The sequence below is a fragment of the Leptodactylus fuscus genome, chromosome 4 (genome assembly GCF_031893055.1).
Source record: "Leptodactylus fuscus isolate aLepFus1 chromosome 4, aLepFus1.hap2, whole genome shotgun sequence".
Lineage (NCBI taxonomy): Eukaryota > Metazoa > Chordata > Amphibia > Anura > Leptodactylidae > Leptodactylus > Leptodactylus fuscus.
In genome coordinates, this window is record NC_134268.1 from 2,274,742 (window position 1) to 2,300,244 (window position 25,503).

General features: G+C 45.2%; 1 protein-coding gene across 1 annotated transcript in view; it reads left to right on the forward strand.

Moving 5' to 3' along the window:
* Nucleotides 1-21,810, forward strand: part of LOC142201107 (uncharacterized) — a 41,307-nt gene extending 19,497 nt beyond the window's left edge. Inside the window, exons 2-3 of the mRNA XM_075271935.1 lie at nt 18,597-18,707; nt 20,852-21,810. Coding sequence (XP_075128036.1) covers nt 18,597-18,707; nt 20,852-21,810 — 1,070 coding nt within the window. The remainder of the gene's footprint in view (nt 1-18,596; nt 18,708-20,851) is intronic.
* Nucleotides 21,811-25,503: the final 3,693 nt, after the last annotated feature.

Below are 25,503 nucleotides of genomic sequence, written 5' to 3' on the forward strand. Positions count from 1 at the left end.
CATTGTATGCTCTGCCTGGTACTTGTAGTACTACACCTGGCCCTGACATGTGGCTGTATCTGACCATGCTCCGTACTTACACATTGTATGCTCTGCCTGGTACTTGTAGTACTACACCTGGCCCTGACATGTGGATATATCTGACCATGCTCTCTACTTACACATTGTATGCTCTGCCTGGTACTTGTAGTACTACACCTGGCCCTGACATGTGGCTATATCTGACCATGCTCTCTCCTTACACATTGTATGCTCTGCCTGGTACTTGTAGTACTACACCTGGCCCTGACATGTGGCTGTATCTGACCATGCTCCGTACTTACACATTGTATGCTCTGCCTGGTACTTGTAGTACTACACCTGGCCCTGACATGTGGATATATCTGACCATGCTCTCTCCTTACACATTGTATGCTCTGCCTGGTACTTGTAGTACTACACCTGGCCCTGACATGTGGCTATATCTGACCTTGCTCCCTACTTACACATTGTATGCTCTGCCTGGTACTTGTAGTACTACACCTGGCCCTGACATGTGGATATATCTGACCATGCTCTCTCCTTACACATTGTATGCTCTGCCTGGTACTTGTAGTACTACACCTGGCCCTGACATGTGGATATATCTGACCATGCTCTCTACTTACATTGTATGCTCTGCCTGGTACTTGTAGTACTACACCTGGCCCTGACATGTGGCTATATCTGACCATACTCTCTACTTACACATTGTATGCTCTGCCTGGTACTTGTAGTACTACACCTGGCCCTGACATGTGGCTATATCTGACCATACTCTCTACTTACACATTGTATGCTCTGCCTGGTACTTGTAGTACTACACCTGGCCCTGACATGTGGATATATCTGACCATGCTCTCTACTTACACATTGTATGCTCTGCCTGGTACTTGTAGTACTACACCTGGTTCTGACATGTGGCTATATCTGACCATGCTCTCTCCTTACACATTGTATGCTCTGCCTGGTACTTGTAGTACTACACCTGGCCCTGACATGTGGCTATATCTGACCATGCTCTCTACTTACACATTGTATGCTCTGCCTGGTACTTGTAGTACTACACCTGGCCCTGACATGTGGATATATCTGACCATGCTCTCTCCTTACACATTGTATGCTCTGCCTGGTACTTGTAGTACTACACCTGGCCCTGACATGTGGCTATATCTGACCATGCTCTCTACTTACACATTGTATGCTCTGCCTGGTACTTGTAGTACTACACCTGGCCCTGACATGTGGATATATCTGACCATGCTCTGTACTTACACATTGTATGCTCTGCCTGGTACTTGTAGTACTACACCTGGCCCTGACATGTGGCCATATCTGACCATGCTCTCTCCTTACACATTGTATGCTCTGCCTGGTACTTGTAGCACTACACCTGGCCCTGACATGTGGATATATCTGACCATGTCCTCTACTTACACATTGTATGCTCTGCCTGGTACTTGTAGTGCTACACCTGGCCCTGACATGTGGCTATATCTGACCATACTCTCTCCTTACACATTGTATGCTCTGCCTGGTACTTGTAGTACTACACCTGGTTCTGACATGTGGCCATATCTGACCATGCTCTCTACTTACACATTGTATGCTCTGCCTGGTACTTGTAGTACTACACCTGGCCCTGACATGTGGCTATATCTGACCATTCTCTCTCCTTACACATTGTATACTCTGCCTGGTACTTGTAGTACTACACCTGGTCCTGACATGTGGCTATATCTGACCATGCTCTCTACTTACACATTGTATGCTCTGCCTGGTACTTGTAGTACTACACCTGGCCCTGACATGTGGCTATATCTGTCCATGCTCTCTACTTACACATTGTATGCGCTGCCTGGTACTTGTAGTACTACACCTGGCCCTGACATGTGGCTATATCTGACCATGCTCCCTACTTACACATTGTATGCTCTGCCTGGTACTTGTAGTACTACACCTGGCCCTGACATGTGGCTATATCTGACCATGCTCTCTCCTTACACATTGTATGCTCTGCCTGGTACTTGTAGTACTACACCTGGCCCTGACATGTGGCTATATCTGACCATGCTCTCTACTTACACATTGTATGCTCTGCCTGGTACTTGTAGTACTACACCTGGCCCTGACATGTGGCCATATCTGACCATGCTCTCTACTTACACATTGTATGCTCTGCCTGGTACTTGTAGTACTACACCTGGCCCTGACATGTGGCTATATCTGACCATGCTCCGTACTTACACATTGTATGCTCTGCCTGGTACTTGTAGTACTACACCTGGCCCTGACATGTGGCTATATCTGACCATACTCTCTCCTTACACATTGTATGCTCTGCCTGGTACTTGTAGTACTACACCTGGCCCTGACATGTGGATATATCTGACCATGCTCCGTACTTACACATTGTATGCTCTGCCTGGTACTTGTAGTGCTACACCTGGCCCTGACATGTGGCTATATCTGACCATGCTCCCTACTTACACATTGTATGCTCTGCCTGGTACTTGTAGTACTACACCTGGGCCTGACATGTGGCTATATCTGACCATGCTCTCTCCTTACACATTGTATGCTCTGCCTGGTACTTGTAGTACTACACCTGGGCCTGACATGTGGCTATATCTGACCATGCTCTCTCCTTACACATTGTATGCTCTGCCTGGTACTTGTAGTACTACACCTGGCCCTGACATGTGGCTATATCTGACCATGTCCTTTACTTACACATTGTATGCTCTGCCTGGTACTTGTAGTACTACACCTGGCCCTGACATGTGGCTATATCTGTCCATGCTCTCTCCTTACACATTGTATGCTCTGCCTGGTACTTGTAGTACTACACCTGGCCCTGACATGTGGCCATATCTGACCATGCTCTCTACTTACACATTGTATGCTCTGCCTGGTACTTGTAGTACTACACCTGACCCTGACATGTGGCTATATCTGACCATGCTCCCTACTTACACATTGTATGCTCTGCCTGGTACTTGTAGTACTACACCTGGTCCTGACATGTGGCTATATCTGTCCATGCTCTCTCCTTACACATTGGATGCTCTGCCTGGTACTTGTAGTACTACACCTGGCCCTGACATGTGGATATATCTGACCATGCTCTCTACTTACAAATTGTATGCTCTGTCTGGTACTTGTAGTGCTACACCTGGCCCTGACATGTGGCTATATCTGACCATGCTCCCTACTTACACATTGTATGCTCTGCCTGGTACTTGTAGTACTACACCTGGCCCTGACATGTGGCTATATCTGACCATGCTCTCTCCTTACACATTGTATGCTCTGCCTGGTACTTGTAGTACTACACCTGGGCCTGACATGTGGCTATATCTGACCATGCTCTCTACTTACACATTGTATGCTCTGCCTGGTACTTGTAGTACTACACCTGGGCCTGACATGTGGCTATATCTGACCATGCTCTCTACTTACACATTGTATGCTCTGCCTGGTACTTGTAGTACTACACCTGGCCCTGACATGTGGCTATATCTGACCATGCTCAGTACTTACACATTGTATGCTCTGCCTGGTACTTGTAGTACTACACCTGGCCCTGACATGTGGCTATATCTGACCATGCTCTCTCCTTACACATTGTATGCTCTGCCTGGTACTTGTAGTACTACACCTGGCCCTGACATGTGGCTATATCTGACCATACTCTCTCCTTACACATTGTATGCTCTGCCTGGTACTTGTAGTACTACACCTGGCCCTGACATGTGGCTATATCTGACCATGCTCTCTACTTACACATTGTATGCTCTGCCTGGTACTTGTAGTACTACACCTGGCCCTGACATGTGGCTATATCTGTCCATGCTCTCTACTTACCCATTGTATGCTCTGCCTGGTACTTGTAGTACTACACCTGGCCCTGACATGTGGCCATATCTGACCATGCTCTCTCCTTACACATTGTATGCTCTGCCTGGTACTTGTAGTACTACACCTGGCTCTGACATGTGGCTATATCTGACCATGCTCCGTACTTACACATTGTATGCTCTGCCTGGTACTTGTAGTGCTACACCTGGTTCTGACATGTGGCTATATCTGACCATGCTCCGTACTTACACATTGTATGCTCTGCCTGGTACTTGTAGTACTACACCTGGCCCTGACATGTGGCTATATCTGACCATGCTCCGTACTTACACATTGTATGCTCTGTCTGGTACTTGTAGTACTACACCTGGCCCTGACATGTGGATATATCTGACCATGCTCCCTACTTACACATTGTATGCTCTGCCTGGTACTTGTAGTGCTACACCTGGCCCTGACATGTGGCTATATCTGACCATGCTCCGTACTTACACATTGTATGCTCTGCCTGGTACTTGTAGTACTACACCTGGCCCTGACATGTGGCTATATCTGACCATACTCTCTCCTTACACATTGTATGCTCTGCCTGGTACTTGTAGTACTACACCTGGCCCTGACATGTGGCTGTATCTGTCCATGCTCTCTCCTTACACATTGTATGCTCTGCCTGGTACTTGTAGTACTACACCTGGCCCTGACATGTGGCCATATCTGACCATGCTCTCTCCTTACACATTGTATGCTCTGCCTGGTACTTGTAGTACTACACCTGGCCCTGACATGTGGCCATATCTGACCATGCTCTCTACTTACCCATTGTATGCTCTGCCTGGTACTTGTAGTACTACACCTGGCCCTGACATGTGGCCATATCTGACCATGCTCTCTCCTTACACATTGTATGCTCTGCCTGGTACTTGTAGTACTACACCTGGCCCTGACATGTGGCTATATCTGACCATGCTCTCTACTTACACATTGTATGCTCTGCCTGGTACTTGTAGTACTACACCTGGCCCTGACATGTGGATATATCTGACCATGCTCCCTACTTACACATTGTATGCTCTGCCGGGTACTTGTAGTACTACACCTGGCCCTGACATGTGGCTATATCTGTCCATGCTCTCTACTTACACATTGTATGCTCTGCCTGGTACTTGTAGTACTACACCTGGCCCTGACATGTGGCTATATCTGACCATGCTCTCTACTTACACATTGTATGCTCTGCCTGGTACTTGTAGTACTACACCTGGTTCTGACATGTGGCTATATCTGACCATGCTCCCTACTTACACATTGTATGCTCTGCCTGGTACTTGTAGTACTACACCTGGCCCTGACATGTGGCTATATCTGTCCATGCTCTCTCCTTACACATTGGATGCTCTGCCTTGTACTTGTAGTACTACACCTGGCCCTGACATGTGGCTATATCTGACCATGCTCTCTACTTACACATTGTATGCTCTGCCTGGTACTTGTAGTACTACACCTGGTTCTGACATGTGGCTATATCTGACCATGCTCCCTACTTACACATTGTATGCTCTGCCTGGTACTTGTAGTACTACACCTGGCCCTGACATGTGGCTATATCTGTCCATGCTCTCTCCTTACACATTGGATGCTCTGCCTTGTACTTGTAGTACTACACCTGGCCCTGACATGTGGCTATATCTGACCATGCTCCGTACTTACACATTGTATGCTCTGCCTGGTACTTATAGTACTACACCTGGCCCTGACATGTGGCTATATCTGACCATGCTCTCTCCTTACACATTGTATGCTCTGCCTGGTACTTGTAGTACTACACCTGGCCCTGACATGTGGCTATATCTGACCATACTCTCTCCTTACACATTGTATGCTCTGCCTGGTACTTGTAGTACTACACCTGGCCCTGACATGTGGCTATATCTGACCATGCTCCGTACTTACACATTGTATGCTCTGCCTGGTACTTGTAGTGCTACACCTGGTTCTGACATGTGGCTATATCTGACCATGCTCCGTACTTACACATTGTATGCTCTGCCTGGTACTTGTAGTACTACACCTGGCCCTGACATGTGGATATATCTGACCATGCTCCCTACTTACACATTGTATGCTCTGCCTGGTACTTGTAGTGCTACACCTGGCCCTGACATGTGGCTATATCTGACCATGCTCCGTACTTACACATTGTATGCTCTGCCTGGTACTTGTAGTACTACACCTGGCCCTGACATGTGGCTATATCTGACCATGCTCTGTACTTACACATTGTATGCTCTGCCAAGTACTTGTAGTACTACACCTGGCCCTGACATGTGGCTATATCTGACCATGCTCTCTACTTACACATTGTATGCTCTGCCTGGTCCTTGTAGTACTACACCTGGCCCTGACATGTGGATATATCTGACCATTCTCTCTCCTTACACATTGTATGCTCTGCCTGGTACTTGTAGTACTACACCTGGCCCTGACATGTGGCTATATCTGACCATATTCTCTCCTTACACATTGTATGCTCTGCCTGGTACTTGTAGTACTACACCTGGCCCTGACATGTGGCTATATCTGTCCATGCTCTCTACTTACCCATTGTATGCTCTGCCTGGTACTTGTAGTACTACACCTGGCCCTGACATGTGGCCATATCTGACCATGCTCTCTCCTTACACATTGTATGCTCTGCCTGGTACTTGTAGTACTACACCTGGCCCTGACATGTGGCTATATCTGACCATGCTCTCTACTTACACATTGTATGCTCTGCCTGGTACTTGTAGTACTACACCTGGCCCTGACATGTGGATATATCTGACCATGCTCCCTACTTACACATTGTATGCTCTGCCGGGTACTTGTAGTACTACACCTGGCCCTGACATGTGGCTATATCTGTCCATGCTCTCTACTTACACATTGTATGCTCTGCCTGGTACTTGTAGTACTACACCTGGCCCTGACATGTGGCTATATCTGACCATGCTCTCTACTTACACATTGTATGCTCTGCCTGGTACTTGTAGTACTACACCTGGTTCTGACATGTGGCTATATCTGACCATGCTCCCTACTTACACATTGTATGCTCTGCCTGGTACTTGTAGTACTACACCTGGCCCTGACATGTGGCTATATCTGTCCATGCTCTCTCCTTACACATTGGATGCTCTGCCTTGTACTTGTAGTACTACACCTGGCCCTGACATGTGGCTATATCTGACTATGCTCTCTACTTACACATTGTATGCTCTGCCTGGTACTTGTAGTACTACACCTGGCCCTGACATGTGGCTATATCTGACCATGCTCTCTACTTACACATTGTATGCTCTGCCTGGTACTTGTAGTACTACACCTGGCCCTGACATGTGGCTATATCTGACCATGCTCCCTACTTACACATTGTATGCTCTGTCTGGTACTTGTAGTGCTACACCTGGCCCTGACATGTGGCTATATCTGACCATGCTCCGTACTTACACATTGTATGCTCTGCCTGGTACTTGTAGTACTACACCTGGTTCTGACATGTGGCTATATCTGACTATGCTCTCTACTTACACATTGTATGCTCTGCCTGGTACTTGTAGTACTACACCTGGCCCTGACATGTGGCTATATCTGACCATGCTCTCTACTTACACATTGTATGCTCTGCCTGGTACTTGTAGTACTACACCTGGCCCTGACATGTGGCTGTATCTGACCATGCTCTCTCCTTACACATTGTATGCTCTGCCTGGTACTTGTAGTACTACACCTGGTTCTGACATGTGGCTATATCTGACCATGCTCTGTACTTACCCATTGTATGCTCTGCCTGGTACTTGTAGTACTACACCTGGCCCTGACATGTGGCTATATCTGTCCATGCTCTCTACTTACACATTGTATGCTCTGCCTGGTACTTGTAGTACTACACCTGGCCCTGACATGTGGCTATATCTGACCATGCTCTCTACTTACACATTGTATGCTCTGCCTGGTACTTGTAGTACTACACCTGGCCCTGACATGTGGCTATATCTGACCATGCTCCCTACTTACACATTGTATGCTCTGCCTGGTACTTGTAGTACTACACCTGGCCCTGACATGTGGCTATATCTGACCATGCTCTCTACTTACACATTGTATGCTCTGCCTGGTACTTGTAGTACTACACCTGGCCCTGACATGTGGCTATATGTGAACATTCTCTCTCCTTACACATTGTATGCTCTGCCTGGTACTTGTAGTACTACACCTGGCCCTGACATGTGGCTATATGTGAACATTCTCTCTCCTTACACATTGTATGCTCTGTCTGGTACTTGTAGTACTACACCTGGCCCTGACATGTGGCTATATGTGACCATTCTCTCTCCTTACACATTGTATGCTCTGCCTGGTACTTGTAGTGCTACACCTGGCCCTGACATGTGGCTATATCTGACCATACTCTCTACTTACACATTGTATGCTCTGTCTGGTACTTGTAGTACTACACCTGGCCCTGACATGTGGATATATCTGACCATGCTCTGTACTTACACATTGTATGCTCTGCCTGGTACTTGTAGTACTACACCTGGCCCTGACATGTGGCCATATCTGACCATACTCTCTCCTTACACATTGTATACTCTGCCTGGTACTTGTAGTACTACACCTGGCCCTGACATGTGGCTATATCTGACCATGCTCTGTACTTACACATTGTATGCTCTGCCTGGTACTTGTAGTACTACACCTGGGCCTGACATGTGGCTATATCTGACCATGCTCTTTACTTACCCATTGTATGCTCTGCCTGGTACTTGTAGTACTACACCTGGCCCTGACATGTGGCTATATCTGACCATGCTCCCTACTTACACATTGTATGCTCTGTCTGGTACTTGTAGTACTACACCTGGCCCTGACATGTGGCTATATCTGACCATGCTCTCTACTTACACATTGTATGCTCTGCCTGGTACTTGTAGTACTACACCTGGCCCTGACATGTGGCTATATCTGACCATGTCCTCTACTTACACATTGTATGCTCTGCCTGGTACTTGTAGTACTACACCTGGCCCTGACATGTGGATATATCTGACCATACTCTCTACTTACACATTGTATGCTCTGCCTGGTACTTGTAGTACTACACCTGGCCCTGACATGTGGATATATCTGACCATGCTCCCTACTTACACATTGTATGCTCTGCCTGGTACTTGTAGTACTACACCTGGCCCTGACATGTGGCTATATCTGACCATGCTCTCTACTTACACATTGTATGCTCTGCCTGGTACTTGTAGTACTACACCTGGCCCTGACATGTGGCTATATCTGTCCATGCTCTCTACTTACACATTGTATGCTCTGCCTGGTACTTGTAGTACTACACCTGGTTCTGACATGTGGCTATATCTGACCATGCTCTCTACTTACACATTGTATGCTCCGCCTGGTACTTGTAGTACTACACCTGGCCCTGACATGTGGCTATATCTGTCCATGCTCTCTACTTACACATTGTATGCTCTGCCTGGTACTTGTAGTACTACACCTGGCCCTGACATGTGGCTATATCTGACCATGCTCTCTACTTACACATTGTATGCTCTGCCTGGTACTTGTAGTACTACACCTGGCCCTGACATGTGGCTATATCTGACCATTCTCTCTCCTTACACATTGTATGCTCTGCCTGGTACTTGTAGTACTACACCTGGCCCTGACATGTGGCTATATCTGACCATTCTCTCTCCTTACACATTGTATGTTCTACCTGGTACTTGTAGTTCTACACCTGGCCCTGACATGTGGCTATATCTGACCATTCTCTCTCCTTACACATTGTATGCTCTGCCTGGTACTTGTAGTTCTACACCTGGGCCTAACTCCTGGTTATTCTGGACGAGGTTCCTACCCTGCCTGAAGGATGTTCTTCCTGGTACTTGTAGTACTTCTGCTCCTAGTCCTGAGTCCTTGCTATACCTATTGTTGTACTGCCCTGTTTGGATGCCCCAGTTGGTGCCCATAGAGCTAGTGCATGCCCTGACTCCTGGCTATCCTGTTAGTGCTGCTTTGGATGTGATTGGAGTAGACAGATATATTGATGGATTCAGTGTCAGTGCAGTGAATTATACATTAGGGAGATGTCAGAGATCGACACTAAAGACAATTTCTTGAGATTTTATTGATTAACCTTTGATTATCTGGTGAGAATTTCTCCGCAGTTTCCTGGCTCAGCCATTGGCTCCTCATTTACCCCATAGCAGCCCCTATAGGTCGAATCAGGCATTACATGGAGAAATGTAAAGGAATAGACCAGGTCAATCAGGATGATTCATATTCTGAATCACAGATGGGGAGACAAATGTCAGGATCTGGGAAAGCTGGGTGAGGACCAATATGGCCACCTTTGTAACTGTTATTGAGGTTGTACTTATCTTTCCCAGGCCCCTGAAAGTCACATTTGCCAGATTATACAGGAATAGTGAGGAGGAGCTAATTCACTGTATAGTCATGGAGGTGCTTGGAAAAGCTGGGTGACAGCCTACATTACAGCTAACGACACGGCACACACATAGCGAATGTACAGAACAGAAATGACTTATTGTCACAAGGTCTGATGTAAGACGTTGCGAAACCTCCGAGGTGCGGAGAGCCATTGTTTGTACGGTTATACAACGTTGTGTACCCTCTGGGTAAGGAGGGGTTAAAGATGTGTCACCCTTAATTACACAACTTCTAATGTTTTAAATATTTGATGTCATTAAATATGGAAATGAGAAATGATCTGGGCGGAGCCTGGAGATGTAGTGACAGTCGTGTGCACGCAGGGGGCGCTGCAGTACTGAAACTAAAGCACGGCACTGCCATGGGGTTCACAAGAGTGATATTAGAGGGGGCGACAGTGCAGGGATCACAATCCATAGGCCTGGGGGTACAAGAATTGGGGGTTTCAGCTCTTCCCACCCCATTTTAGGGAAATACATGTATTGACTTTATTGATGTTGTTACATTGTAGTTAATGGGGAAGAAAGGGTTAAATATCCCCCCATAAAATGTAATAGAGCAGTCCAGTGTTTCATGGCCATAATCTGAGTACAGGGTGACCGGTCCCGCAACATCATATCCTATACCCCAATCACATCCAGAGCTGCAGTCACAATTCTGCTGTTATCATATCCTATACCCCAATCACATCCAGAGCTGCATTCACAATTCTTCTGTTATCATATCCTATACCCCAATCACATCCAAAGCTGCATTCACAATTCTGCTGTTATCATATCCTATACCCCAATCACATCCAGAGCTGCATTCACAATTCTGCTGTTATCATATCCTATACCCCAATCACATCCAGAGCTGCAGTCACAATTCTGCTGTTATCATATCCTATACTCCAATCACATCCAGAGCTGCATTCACAATTCTGCTGTTATCATATCCTATACTCCAATCACATCCAGAGCTGCATTCACAATTCTGCTGTTATCATATCCTATACTCCAATCACATCCAGAGCTGCATTCACAATTCTGCTGTTATCATATCCTATACCCCAATCACATCCAGAGCTGCAGTCACAATTCTGCTGTTATCATATCCTATACCCCAATCACATCCAAAGCTGCATTCACAATTCTGCTGTTATCATATCCTATACTCCAATCACATCCAGAGCTGCATTCACAATTCTGCTGTTATCATATCCTATACTCCAATCACATCCAGAGCTGCATTCACAATTCTGCTGTTATCATATCCTATACTCCAATCACATCCAGAGCTGCATTCACAATTCTGCTGTTATCATATCCTATACCCCAATCACATCCAGAGCTGCAGTCACAATTCTGCTGTTATCATATCCTATACCCCAATCACATCCAAAGCTGCATTCACAATTCTGCTGTTATCATATCCTATACCCCAATCACATCCAGAGCTGCAGTCACAATTCTGCTGTTATCATATCCTATACCCCAATCACATCCAGAGCTGCATTCACAATTCTGCTGTTATCATATCCTATACCCCAATCACATCCAAAGCTGCATTCACAATTCTGCTGTTATCATATCCTATACCCCAATCACATCCAGAGCTGCATTCACAATTCTGCTGTTATCATATCCTATACCCCAATCACATCCAGAGCTGCATTCACAATTCTGCTGTTATCATATCCTATACCCCAATCACATCCAGAGCTGCATTCACAATTCTGCTGTTATCATATCCTATACCCCAATCACATCCAGAGCTGCATTCACAATTCTTCTGTTATCATATCCTATACCCCAATCACATCCAGAGCTGCATTCACAATTCTTCTGTTATCATATCCTATACCCCAATCACATCCAGAGCTGCATTCACAATTCTGCTGTTATCATATCCTATACCCAATCACATCCAGAGCTGCATTCACAAGTCTTCAGTCAGCCACAGATTACCGTAATGTCTCGGCTGACATGTGGCTCTGCTGCTAGGTGTGTTGGACATTTCCACCTGTCCATAGGACAGCATGCTGTACATATACTGACCAGCAGGTGGCAGCAGTGAGATGTGAGTGTGAACTGCAGAGGAAGCCGCAGCTGGGTATAACATCCTACATGAGCAGGGTCAGATCAGACGTGTCCTCCTCACATTTACTCTTGGACCTTCCAGATATCTGAGATAATCGGCTTTTCAAGACAACATGATTTGTCAATATTGTTTAATAAGAAAATATTCCATATGTCTCTCCATGTGGCCATCTAGTGGCTGTCTTATGAATTGCAGTCTGTCAAGCTATTGAATTGGTATCGGGATAAATTTGAGCGCTTCATGATCTAGGAAAGCTGGGTGAGGACCAATATGGCCACCTTTGTAACTGTTATTGAGGTTGTACTTATCTTTCCCAGGCCCCTGAAAGTCACATTTTCCAGATTATACAGGAATAGTGAGGAGGAGCTAATTCACTGTATAGTCATGGAGGTGCTTGGAAAAGCTGGGTGACAGCCTATATTACAGCTAACGACACGGCACACACATAGCGAATGTACAGAACAGAAATGACTTATTGTCACAAGGTCTGATGTAAGACATTGCGAAACCTCCGAGGTGCGGAGAGCCATTGTTTGTACGGTTATACAACGTTGTGTACCCTCTGGGTAAGGAGGGGTTAAAGATGTGTCACCCTTAATTACACAACTTCTAATGTTTTAAATATTTGATGTCATTAAATATGGAAATGAGAAATGATCTGGGCGGAGCCTGGAGATGTAGTGACAGTCGTGTGCACGCAGGGGGCGCTGCAGTACCGAAACTAAAGCACAGCACTGCCATGGGGTACACAAGAGTGATATTAGAGGGGGTGGACAGCACAGGGATTACAATCCATAGGCCTGGGGGATCAGGAATTGGGGGATGCGGCTTCAGGCCCCCCATCTTAGGGAGATACATAAGTATCGACTTTATTGATAATGTTACATTGTAGCTAATGGGGAAGAAAGGGTTAAAAAATCCACACGGAGCAGATGTCACTACTAGGTGTCCGCTGTGCCGCACATCTCCTCATACATACCTCTTCATAGATTCTCCTCATACATACCGCTTCATAGATTCTCCTCATACATACCTCTTCATAGATTCTCCTCATACATACCGCTTCATAGATTCTCCTCATACATACCTCTTCATAGATTCTCCTCATACATACCTCTTCATAGATTCTCCTCATACATACCTCTTCATAGATTCTCCTCATACATACCTCTTCATAGATTCTCCTCATACATACCTCTTCATAGATTCTCCTCATACATACCTCTTCATAGATTCTCCTCATACATACCTCTTCATAGATTCTCCTCATACATACCTCTTCATAGATTCTCCTCATACATACCTCTTCATAGATTCTCCTCATACATACCTCTTCATAGATTCTCCTCATACATACCTCTTCATAGATTCTCCTCATACATACCTCTTCATAGATTCTCCTCATACATACCTCTTCATAGATTCTCCTCATACATACCTCTTCATAGATTCTCCTCATACATACCGCTTCATAGATTCTCCTCATACATACCTCTTCATAGATTCTCCTCATACATACCTCTTCATAGATTCTCCTCATACATACCTCTTCATAGATTCTCCTCATACATACCTCTTCATAGATTCTCCTCATACATACCGCTTCATAGATTCTCCTCATACATACCTCTTCATAGATTCTCCTCATACATACCTCTTCATAGATTCTCCTCATACATACCTCTTCATAGATTCTCCTCATACATACCTCTTCATAGATTCTCCTCATACATACCTCTTCATAGATTCTCCTCATACATACCTCTTCATAGATTCTCCTCATACATACCTCTTCATAGATTCTCCTCATACATACCTCTTCATAGATTCTCCTCATACATACCGCTTCATAGATTCTCCTCATACATACCTCTTCATAGATTCTCCTCATACATACCTCTTCATAGATTCTCCTCATACATACCTCTTCATAGATTCTCCTCATACATACCTCTTCATAGATTCTCCTCATACATACCTCTTCATAGATTCTCCTCATACATACCTCTTCATAGATTCTCCTCATACATCCCTCTTCATAGATTCTCCTCATACATACCTCTTCATAGATTCTCCTCATACATACCTCTTCATAGATTCTCCTCATACATACCTCTTCATAGATTCTCCTCATACATACCGCTTCATAGATTCTCCTCATACATACCTCTTCATAGATTCTCCTCATACATACCTCTTCATAGATTCTCCTCATACATACCTCTTCATAGATTCTCCTCATACATACCGCTTCATAGATTCTCCCCATACATACCTCTTCATAGATTCTCCCCATACATACCGCTTCATAGATTCTCCTCATACATACCTCTTCATAGATTCTCCTCATACATACCGCTTCATAGATTCTCCTCATACATACCGCTTCATAGATTCTCCTCATACATACCGCTTCATAGATTCTCCTCATACATACCGCTTCATAGATTCTCCTCATACATACCTCTTCATAGATTCTCCTCATACATACCGCTTCATAGATTCTCCTCATACATACCTCTTCATAGATTCTCCTCATACATACCTCTTCATAGATTCTCCTCATACATACCTCTTCATAGATTCTCCTCATACATACCTCTTCATAGATTCTCCTCATACATACCGCTTCATAGATTCTCCTCATACATACCTCTTCATAGATTCTCCTCATACATACCTCTTCATAGATTCTCCTCATACATACCTCTTCATAGATTCTCCTCATACATACCTCTTCATAGATTCTCCTCATACATACCGCTTCATAGATTCTCCTCATACATACCGCTTCATAGATTCTCCTCATACATACCTCTTCATAGATTCTCCTCATACATACCGCTTCATAGATTCTCCTCATACATACCGCTTCATAGATTCTCCTCATACATACCGCTTCATAGATTCTCCTCATACATACCTCTTCATAGATTCTCCTCATACATACCGCTTCATAGATTCTCCTCATACATACCTCTTCATAGATTCTCCTCATACATACCTCTTCATAGATTCTCCTCATACATACCTCTTCATAGATTCTCCTCATACATACCTCTTCATAGATTCTCCTCATACATACCGCTTCATAGATTCTCCTCATACATACCTCTTCATAGATTCTCCTCATACATACCTCTTCATAGATTCTCCTCATACATACCTCTTCATAGATTCTCCTCATACATACCTCTTCATAGATTCTCCTCATACATACCGCTTCATAGATTCTCCTCATACATACCGCTTCATAGATTCTCCTCATACATACCTCTTCATAGATTCTCCTCATACATACCTCTTCATAGATTCTCCTCATACATACCTCTTCATAGATTCTCCTCATACATACCTCTTCATAGATTCTCCTCATACATACCTCTTCATAGATTCTCCTCATACATACCTCTTCATAGATTCTCCTCATACATACCTCTTCATAGATTCTCCTCATACATACCGCTTCATAGATTCTCCTCATACATACCTCTTCATAGATTCTCCTCATACATACCTCTTCATAGATTCTCCTCATACATACCTCTTCATAGATTCTCCTCATACATACCTCTTCATAGATTCTCCTCATACATACCTCTTCATAGATTCTCCCCATACATACCTCTTCATAGATTCTCCTCATACATACCGCTTCATAGATTCTCCTCATACATACCGCTTCATAGATTCTCCTCATACATACCTCTTCATAGATTCTCCTCATACATACCTCTTCATAGATTCTCCTCATACATACCTCTTCATAGATTCTCCTCATACATACCTCTTCATAGATTCTCCTCATACATACCTCTTCATAGATTCTCCTCATACATACCTCTTCATAGATTCTCCTCATACATACCTCTTCATAGATTCTCCTCATACATACCGCTTCATAGATTCTCCTCATACATACCGCTTCATAGATTCTCCTCATACATACCTCTTCATAGATTCTCCTCATACATACCGCTTCATAGATTCTCCTCATACATACCTCTTCATAGATTCTCCTCATACATACCGCTTCATAGATTCTCCTCATACATACCTCTTCATAGATTCTCCTCATACATACCTCTTCATAGATTCTCCTCATACATACCGCTTCATAGATTCTCCTCATACATACCGCTTCATAGATTCTCCTCATACATACCTCTTCATAGATTCTCCTCATACATACCGCTTCATAGATTCTCCTCATACATACCTCTTCATAGATTCTCCTCATACATACCTCTTCATAGATTCTCCTCATACATACCGCTTCATAGATTCTCCTCATACATACCGCTTCATAGATTCTCCTCATACATACCTCTTCATAGATTCTCCTCATACATACCTCTTCATAGATTCTCCTCATACATACCTCTTCATAGATTCTCCCCATACATACCTCTTCATAGATTCTCCTCATACATACCTCTTCATAGATTCTCCTCATACATACCTCTTCATAGATTCTCCTCATACATACCGCTTCATAGATTCTCCTCATACATACCGCTTCATAGATTCTCCTCATACATACCGCTTCATAGATTCTCCTCATACATACCGCTTCATAGATTCTCCTCATACATACCTCTTCATAGATTCTCCTCATACATACCGCTTCATAGATTCTCCTCATACATACCGCTTCATAGATTCTCCTCATACATACCTCTTCATAGATTCTCCTCATACATACCTCTTCATAGATTCTCCTCATACATACCTCTTCATAGATTCTCCTCATACATACCGCTTCATAGATTCTCCTCATACATACCTCTTCATAGATTCTCCTCATACATACCTCTTCATAGATTCTCCTCATACATACCGCTTCATAGATTCTCCTCATACATACCTCTTCATAGATTCTCCTCATACATACCTCTTCATAGATTCTCCTCATACATACCTCTTCATAGATTCTCCTCATACATACCGCTTCATAGATTCTCCTCATACATACCTCTTCATAGATTCTCCTCATACATACCTCTTCATAGATTCTCCTCATACATACCTCTTCATAGATTCTCCTCATACATACCGCTTCATAGATTCTCCTCATACATACCGCTTCATAGATTCTCCTCATACATACCGCTTCATAGATTCTCCCCATACATACCTCTTCATAGATTCTCCTCATACATACCGCTTCATAGATTCTCCTCATACATACCTCTTCATAGATTCTCCTCATACATACCGCTTCATAGATTCTCCTCATACATACCGCTTCATAGATTCTCCTCATACATACCTCTTCATAGATTCTCCTCATACATACCGCTTCATAGATTCTCCTCATACATACCTCTTCATAGATTCTCCTCATACATACCTCTTCATAGATTCTCCTCATACATACCTCTTCATAGATTCTCCTCATACATACCGCTTCATAGATTCTCCTCATACATACCTCTTCATAGATTCTCCTCATACATACCTCTTCATAGATTCTCCTCATACATACCTCTTCATAGATTCTCCTCATACATACCGCTTCATAGATTCTCCTCATACATACCGCTTCATAGATTCTCCTCATACATACCGCTTCATAGATTCTCCCCATACATACCTCTTCATAGATTCTCCTCATACATACCTCTTCATAGATTCTCCTCATACATACCTCTTCATAGATTCTCCTCATACATACCTCTTCATAGATTCTCCTCATACATACCTCTTCATAGATTCTCCTCATACATACCTCTTCATAGATTCTCCTCATACATACCTCTTCATAGATTCTCCTCATACATACCTCTTCATAGATTCTCCTCATACATACCTCTTCATAGATTCTCCTCATACATACCTCTTCATAGATTCTCCTCATACATACCTCTTCATAGATTCTCCTCATACATACCTCTTCATAGATTCTCCTCATACATACCTCTTCATAGATTCTCCTCATACATACCTCTTCATAGATTCTCCTCATACATACCGCTTCATAGATTCTCCTCATACATACCTCTTCATAGATTCTCCTCATACATACCGCTTCATAGATTCTCCTCATACATACCGCTTCATAGATTCTCCTCATACATACCTCTTCATAGATTCTCCTCATACATACCGCTTCTTTCTTTGTACAGCTCAGGCCTTGACGTGTTTTCATTGTGATGACGATGGGAATCCTGCAAATTGCCAGAAGAAAAACTGCCCAGAGGGGAACACAGGCTGCGCCATGTACCTGACCAATAAAGGTGAGTGGTGCAGGCGCTTTACACAGTGACCTAGAGAAGATACTGACACAGTTAGCAAGGCAGAGGTCTTCTCCATAGGCTTCATTTTGAGTTGTAGATTCCTCGGCCTGGAGATGTTACATGATACAGAACCCCCATACTGTGCCCTGTAGGAGGGGACCTCTGGATGTCACCCTGCAGGGACAAGTAGTGTTGATTTTTTTAAGGTCTTGTATGGAGACCATAAGGCAAGCATTGGGTCCCAACAAGTCCTTTCTCGGCAGGTCTCCCACCCAAGCAGAGCTCCCATTGAATGTATTTTTGTAGACAGAAAGGAGTGACAACCTCTATGGGTGATGGGACAGAGTGACCAGAGTGGTTGTCACGTTTCCTATAAAACTTGACCAGGGCCGAGGTCAGTGACCGGTTGATGACTTAAGGACTCTAACTTAATTTCAAGAGCAGACAATAGTAAAAGCTGTGCACTAAACGAATAACCTACCCCAGGGGTGTAAGAGCTGTGAATCTGGGGAATAGCCTACTCCAGGGGTGTACGAGCTGTGAATCTGGGGAATAGCCTACTCCAGGGGTGTAAGAGCTGTGAATCTATGAAATAGCCTACTCCAGGGGTGTAAGAGCTGTGAATCTATGAAATAGCCTACTCCAGGGGTGTACGAGCTGTGAATCTGGGGAATAGCCTACTCCAGGGGTGTACGAGCTGTGAATCTGGGGAATAGCCTACTCCAGGGGTGTAAGAGCTGTGAATCTGGGGAATAGCCTACTCCAGGGGTGTACGAGCTGTGAATCTGGGGAATAGCCTACTCCAGGGGTGTACGAGCTGTGAATCTGGGGAATAGCCTACTCCAGGGGTGTACGAGCTGTGAATCTGGGGAATAGCCTACTCCAGGGGTGTACGAGCTGTGAATCTGGGGAATAGCCTACTCCAGGGGTGTACGAGCTGTGAATCTGGGGAATAGCCTACTCCAGGGGTGTACGAGCTGTGAATCTGGGGAATAGCCTACTCCAGGGGTGTACGAGCTGTGAATCTGGGGAATAGCCTACTCCAGGGGTGTACGAGCTGTGAATCTATGGAATAGCCTACTCCAGGGGTGTAAAAGCTGTGAATCTGTGGAATAGCCTACTCCAGGGGTGTAAGAGCTGTGAATCTATGAAATAGCCTACTCCAGGGGTGTAAGAGCTGTGAATCTATGAAATAGCCTACTCCAGGGGTGTAAGAGCTGTGAATCTATGAAATAGCCTACTCCAGGGGTGTAAGAGCTGTGAATCTATGAAATAGCCTACTCCAGGGGTGTAAGAGCTGTGAATCTATGAAATAGCCTACTCCAGGGGTGTAAGAGCTGTGAATCTATGAAATAGCCTACTCCAGGGGTGTAAGAGCTGTGAATCTATGAAATAGCCTACTCCAGGGGTGTAAGAGCTGTGAATCTATGAAATAGCCTACTCCAGGGGTGTAAGAGCTGTGAATCTATGAAATAGCCTACTCCAGGGGTGTAAGAGCTGTGAATCTATGAAATAGCCTACTCCAGGGGTGTAAAAGATGTGAATCTGTGGAATAGCCTAACCTAGGAGTGTAAGAGCTGTGGACTTATGGAATATTCTACTCCAGGGGTGTAAGAGCTGTGAACTTATGGAATGGCCTACCCCAGGAGTGTAAACTGTGAATCTGTGGAATAGCCTACCCCAGGGGTGTAAGATCTGTGATTATGTAGAATAGCCTACTCCAGGGGTGTAAGAGCTGTGAATTTGTGGAATAGCCTAACCTAGGAGTGTAAGAGCTGTGGACTTATGGAATAGCCTACCTCAGCGGTGTAAACATTGTGAATCTGTGGAATAGCCTACTCCAGGAGCTAACAGCTTAGATGCCTTTTTTTTTTTTTTTTTACAGCAAAATAACATTCATACTTTTGAAATTGTATAGAAGATTTATCCCCTTCACTTGTCCCTTCAGTCTTGGTTGAAATGTTGGACATGTCTTGTTTTAGCCCTACATAAGTAACCTGTCGGCTCCCCCTCGTATAAATTTATCCAGACCTTCCTGGCTCCAGGACTCATTTTTTACCAAATTTCAAGAATTTTGCAAAGATGTCCTACAAGTTGTGTAATATTCTAGTATGACGGACGTCTCATCACGTTTTGTTTTTCAGATGGACAAATGAAGCAGACCAGAGATTGTGTCTCCAGCTGCCAAGAACCTAACTCATATATCATCTTTTGCTGCAACACCGAGCTGTGCAATAATGTGGGACTCGCCTTCAATGCTGGTTCTGCCAGTTCTTCCAGTAATAGTAATGCTGGGGCTGCTTCTGGCCCTGACACTACTAGTTCCTCCACCAGTAGCTCAGTTCATAACCCAAATTCCTCCAATACCCTTACTGGAACCAGCAGCAACTCTTCAACCATCCACAGTGGTCCAGTATCTGGCTCCAGCTCTTCTATGACTGGTAATAATAACAATAGTGGGTCCACCGCCGTACATTCTGCCAATGGTTCACCCACTCATGTTTCCAGTGGTCCAGTACCAGTCCCAGGATCAGGGTCGGGCTCTTACGTGAATAGTAATGGCAACAATAACACTTCCACCACCGTACACTCCACTGGTGGTTCATCCACTGGTCCAGTCCCAGTCCCAGGCTCAGGCTCTTACGCAAGTAGTAATAGCAATAACAGCACTTCCACCACCGTACACTCTACTGGTGGTTCATCCACTGGTCCAGGCCCAGTCCCAGTCCCAGGCTCTTACGCCAGTAGTAATGGCAGCAGTAACACTTCCACCACCATACTCTCTACCAGTGGTTCATCCACTTATGTTTCCAGTGGTGCAGTCCCAGTCCCAGGCTCAGGCTCGGGATCTTATGTAAGTAGTAATGGCAATAACAGCACTTCCACCACCGTGCACTCCACTGGTGGTTCATCTACTCATGTTTACAATGGCCCAGTACCAGTACCAGCTTCAGGCTCAGGCTCCAATTCTTATCCGAATAGTAATGTCAACTCTGGCGGTTCTGCCTATGGTTCGTCCAACACCATACACTCTACTGGTGGTTCCTCCGTTCATGATCAAAACTCCCCATCAAAAAACAAAGATCCTTCAATTAAGACCTAGAGATAATCCTGACCATATCGAGAGGTGGAGTGAGATGCTCCTGGGTCCTTGAACACACCACCGATGATGTCACGTGCCACCCTTTACGTCAGTAGCCTCCAACCTGTGACTCTCCAGTGGTTGAGAAACTACAATTCCTAACACGCCCTGACAGTCGCGAGCTGGGAGTTGTATTTTTTCCAACAACTGGAGAGTCAAAGTTTGGAGACCTAAGACATAATGTGAACCTTGAAGTATTTATTTGTCATTGATGACCTCCTAGTGCCTTAGCCCATGGGTGCCAATGGGTCACCCGGCCATGGGAGATGAGGTGCCACTGCGCCCCCTGCTCTGCCACTGCGTATCAATCCTTATATCTCAAGCACATTCTAGGAAATTCCTAATATTTACATTTTTCTCTTTGTTTCAACTTTTTGGAATATTTTTGACTACAAGAGTTTGAGGGATTCCAGAATTCAGCTTGCAGGGTTTGGTGGGCGATAAAGAGCCAATATCTGCGATAGGTTTCATGAAGAGCTGGAGCCCCCTTGCTGGATCCTATATAGCCTGCGGGTCTGCCCTATATAGCTGCGTTGCCTCCTGCGTTTTGTCACTGTCTATGGGACTTACTGTTGTTACAATGTAATAAATATAATAAACTCTGACTTATTGTCGTCTGATTTCTCACCTTGGAGCATTGATATTAACAGAACTAGAGGAGAAGCGAAACAGCAGAGAAATCAAAGAGTTAAAGTGACAGAAGAATATCCGGAAAATTCCCATCACTTGGATTTTTTTTAAAAACCTCACTAAAAAATTCTTTAAAAAAATGTTTAACATAAAATTTGATAAAAAAAAAAGGTTATTTTCTGGCTACACATTCCCTTTAAAGGGGACCTTCACCCCCGTCACTAACCCCAACTCTGCTTCCTTCAATGGATTTTGCATTCTGCACAGTTGCAGTTTTGTCTCCAGCCCCTGCCATAACCTGACCAGTCAATGCTGTTAGTTTCTGTACCCAATATGCTAATTGGGCTCTCTACTGTCAGGTGGGCTGGGGTCATGGACTGGAGCAGATAGTCTGGGACCGCCCACATGACACTAGGGAGCCTGAAAAGCATATTGAGTGCAGAAACTAACTTTCCCTGGGAACAATGGAGGCCAGAGAAAATAATTCTGACTGCGTTGGAAACAGTGGTGACTGGGGTTGAGCCGATCTTGAGATTTCAGGATCGATTTTAAAATCCAATTTCTGATCATTTTCCAGCCAATCCCAATCGTGGAAGTTGCTTGATCACCGATCGGGATCCAATCTATCCGAATCCCGATCGCTCAACTCTAGTCAATGCTTCTCTATGGGAAAAGTCAATTTTAGGGTCGAGCCGATCTTGAGATTTCAAAATGCGATTTCCGATCATTTCCCAGCTGATCCCAATTGTAATCGGGAAATTTGCTTGAATGCCGATCGGGATCTGATCTTTCCTGATCGTTCAAATTTAGCGGAGAGAAAGAAAGATTATGAATGATAATCCCCCTACGCCCAAACAGCAGCACAACTGGGGTATTCCTGTCCCTATGAGCTGTTAGGACAGGTGGAATATTTAATTACCTAACAGCTTTGACCCCTATAAGAGGCCGGAAGACCTGCTCCCCCTTGTGTTAGTAACAAGTATGATATACAAAGAGCAATTTATGCCAAGAGCTACACACATACACAAAATCTGTACAACAGTACCTCCTAGGGAGGGAGTCTTGTGCTGCTGTTTGGGCTAAGGGAAAACAGATCATTCATAATCTTTCTTTCCCCCTACGCCCAACAGCAGCACAACTGGGGATTTAGCAAGTATTATTTCCACTAGCGTGGGCCATCTTGGCAAGCTGATGCCAAAACAGAGTGTCCAAAGGCAGTTGACTCTGTCGTACGCCAGTCCAGCCTGTAGTGCTTGGCAAAAGTTAGCTGTGAGCTCCAAGAGGCTGCAGCACATATCTGCTCTAAGGAAAGACACTGGGTCTCTGCCCATGATGTTGCTACTGCTCGGGTGGTATGGGCACGGATAAATTCTGGAACAGGAAGCCCCTGAGCCCGTAGGGAACAACTGATGGCTTCTCTGATCCATCTTGACAGGGTGGTCTTTGATGCTTTAGCGCCTCTATTGTGGCCAAACACATTGACCAGAAGATTCTCTGCTCTTCGGATTGGTGCTGTACAGTCTAGGTAAATACGTAAGTAGTAAAAGGTTCAGCGGCCGCTAAGGCCTGTAGTTCACCAACTCTCTTGGCGGAGGTTATTGCCAACAGGAAAGCCACTTTGTATGATAGGTACTTCCAGTCCACTTCAGGTAAAGGTTTGAAAGGGGGGAGCAGAGGCCTTGTAGAACCGCGGCCAGGTCCCACCTGGGAACAGGGGGCCGTACCTGGGGGCAGAGCCTGGCAGCCCCCCTTAGGAACTGCTTGACTAGAGGATCTAGTGCCAGACGTGTCTCCAGGAGAGCAGATAGAGCTGAGACTTGGACTTTCAGGGTAGACACTGCTAGTCCTCTCTCTCTAGGCCCTTCTGTAGGAACTCCAGAACTGAGTTTCTATCCGGATCGCGTTGGTTTCTCACACACCAATCCTGGAATATGCGGGCGATCCTACTGTAGCTCTGATTAGTTGACTCTGCTCTTGAATGGGCTAAGGTACTTAGCACTCCCTGGGACAATCCTCTGTCTGCGCGTATGGCGCGGTTAACCTCCAGGCAGTGAGGTTGAATTTGTCTAGGCCCAGGCACGGCCGACTGTTCAGTGACACCAGGTTCCTGACTGGTGGAAGCCTCCAGTAGTTCCCCCGACTCATAAGGATAAGGTCGGTGAACCATGCCCTCTTTGGCCAGAACGGCATGATCACTATTGCCGAGGTCTGGTCCTGCCTGAGTTTCGCCAATACCTTCGGAATCATTGGAATAGGAGGGAAAACGTACGCCAGCTTGAACCTCCATGGTACTGACAGGGCATCCACCGCCAAAGGATTGTCTTCCTGGTACAGGGAGAAAAACCTTTCTACTTTGGCATTGTATCGGGTGGCCATCCGATCCACCTCGGGGAGACCCCATATCGTGGTAAGGTAGTGGAAGATGTCCTGATGTAAGGACCATTTGGCTGTGACTGTCAAGCCTCTGCTGAGTCGATCCGCCAGGCTGTTCAGACGACCTTGGATGTGCACCGCGGCCAGCTGGGAGAGGTTCTGTTCTGCCCAGGAGAAGATCTGGTTGGTGACTTGTAGAAGCGAGGGGGACCTGGTTCCTCCTTGTGCTTGTTGATGTAGTGGACTGCCGTCAGGTTGTCCGACCTCACCTTGACTGCTGTCCCCCGCAGAACTGGAGCAAACGCTAGAAGAGCCCAATGAACTGCTGTAAGATCGCGCCAATTGGATGAGCACGTCCTCTCCCGCTGATTCCATGTACCTTGTACCGGGGTCTCCCCCAGATGGGGTCCCCAGCCTGTGAGGGAGGCATCTATAGTCAACAGGGTCCAGGCGGGCTGGACCGAGGACTTTCCATCTCACAGATGGGTCCACCAGGGCAAGGTTTGCCGGGTGCTGATGGTTAACTGGATAGGCTTCTGTAATCCTGTAGGACTGTGGTTCCAGACTCTCAAGATCTTGTTCTGCAGCGGGCACATGTGCCATAGGGCCCAGGGGACTGCTTCTATGGTGGCGGACATCAATAATAGGACC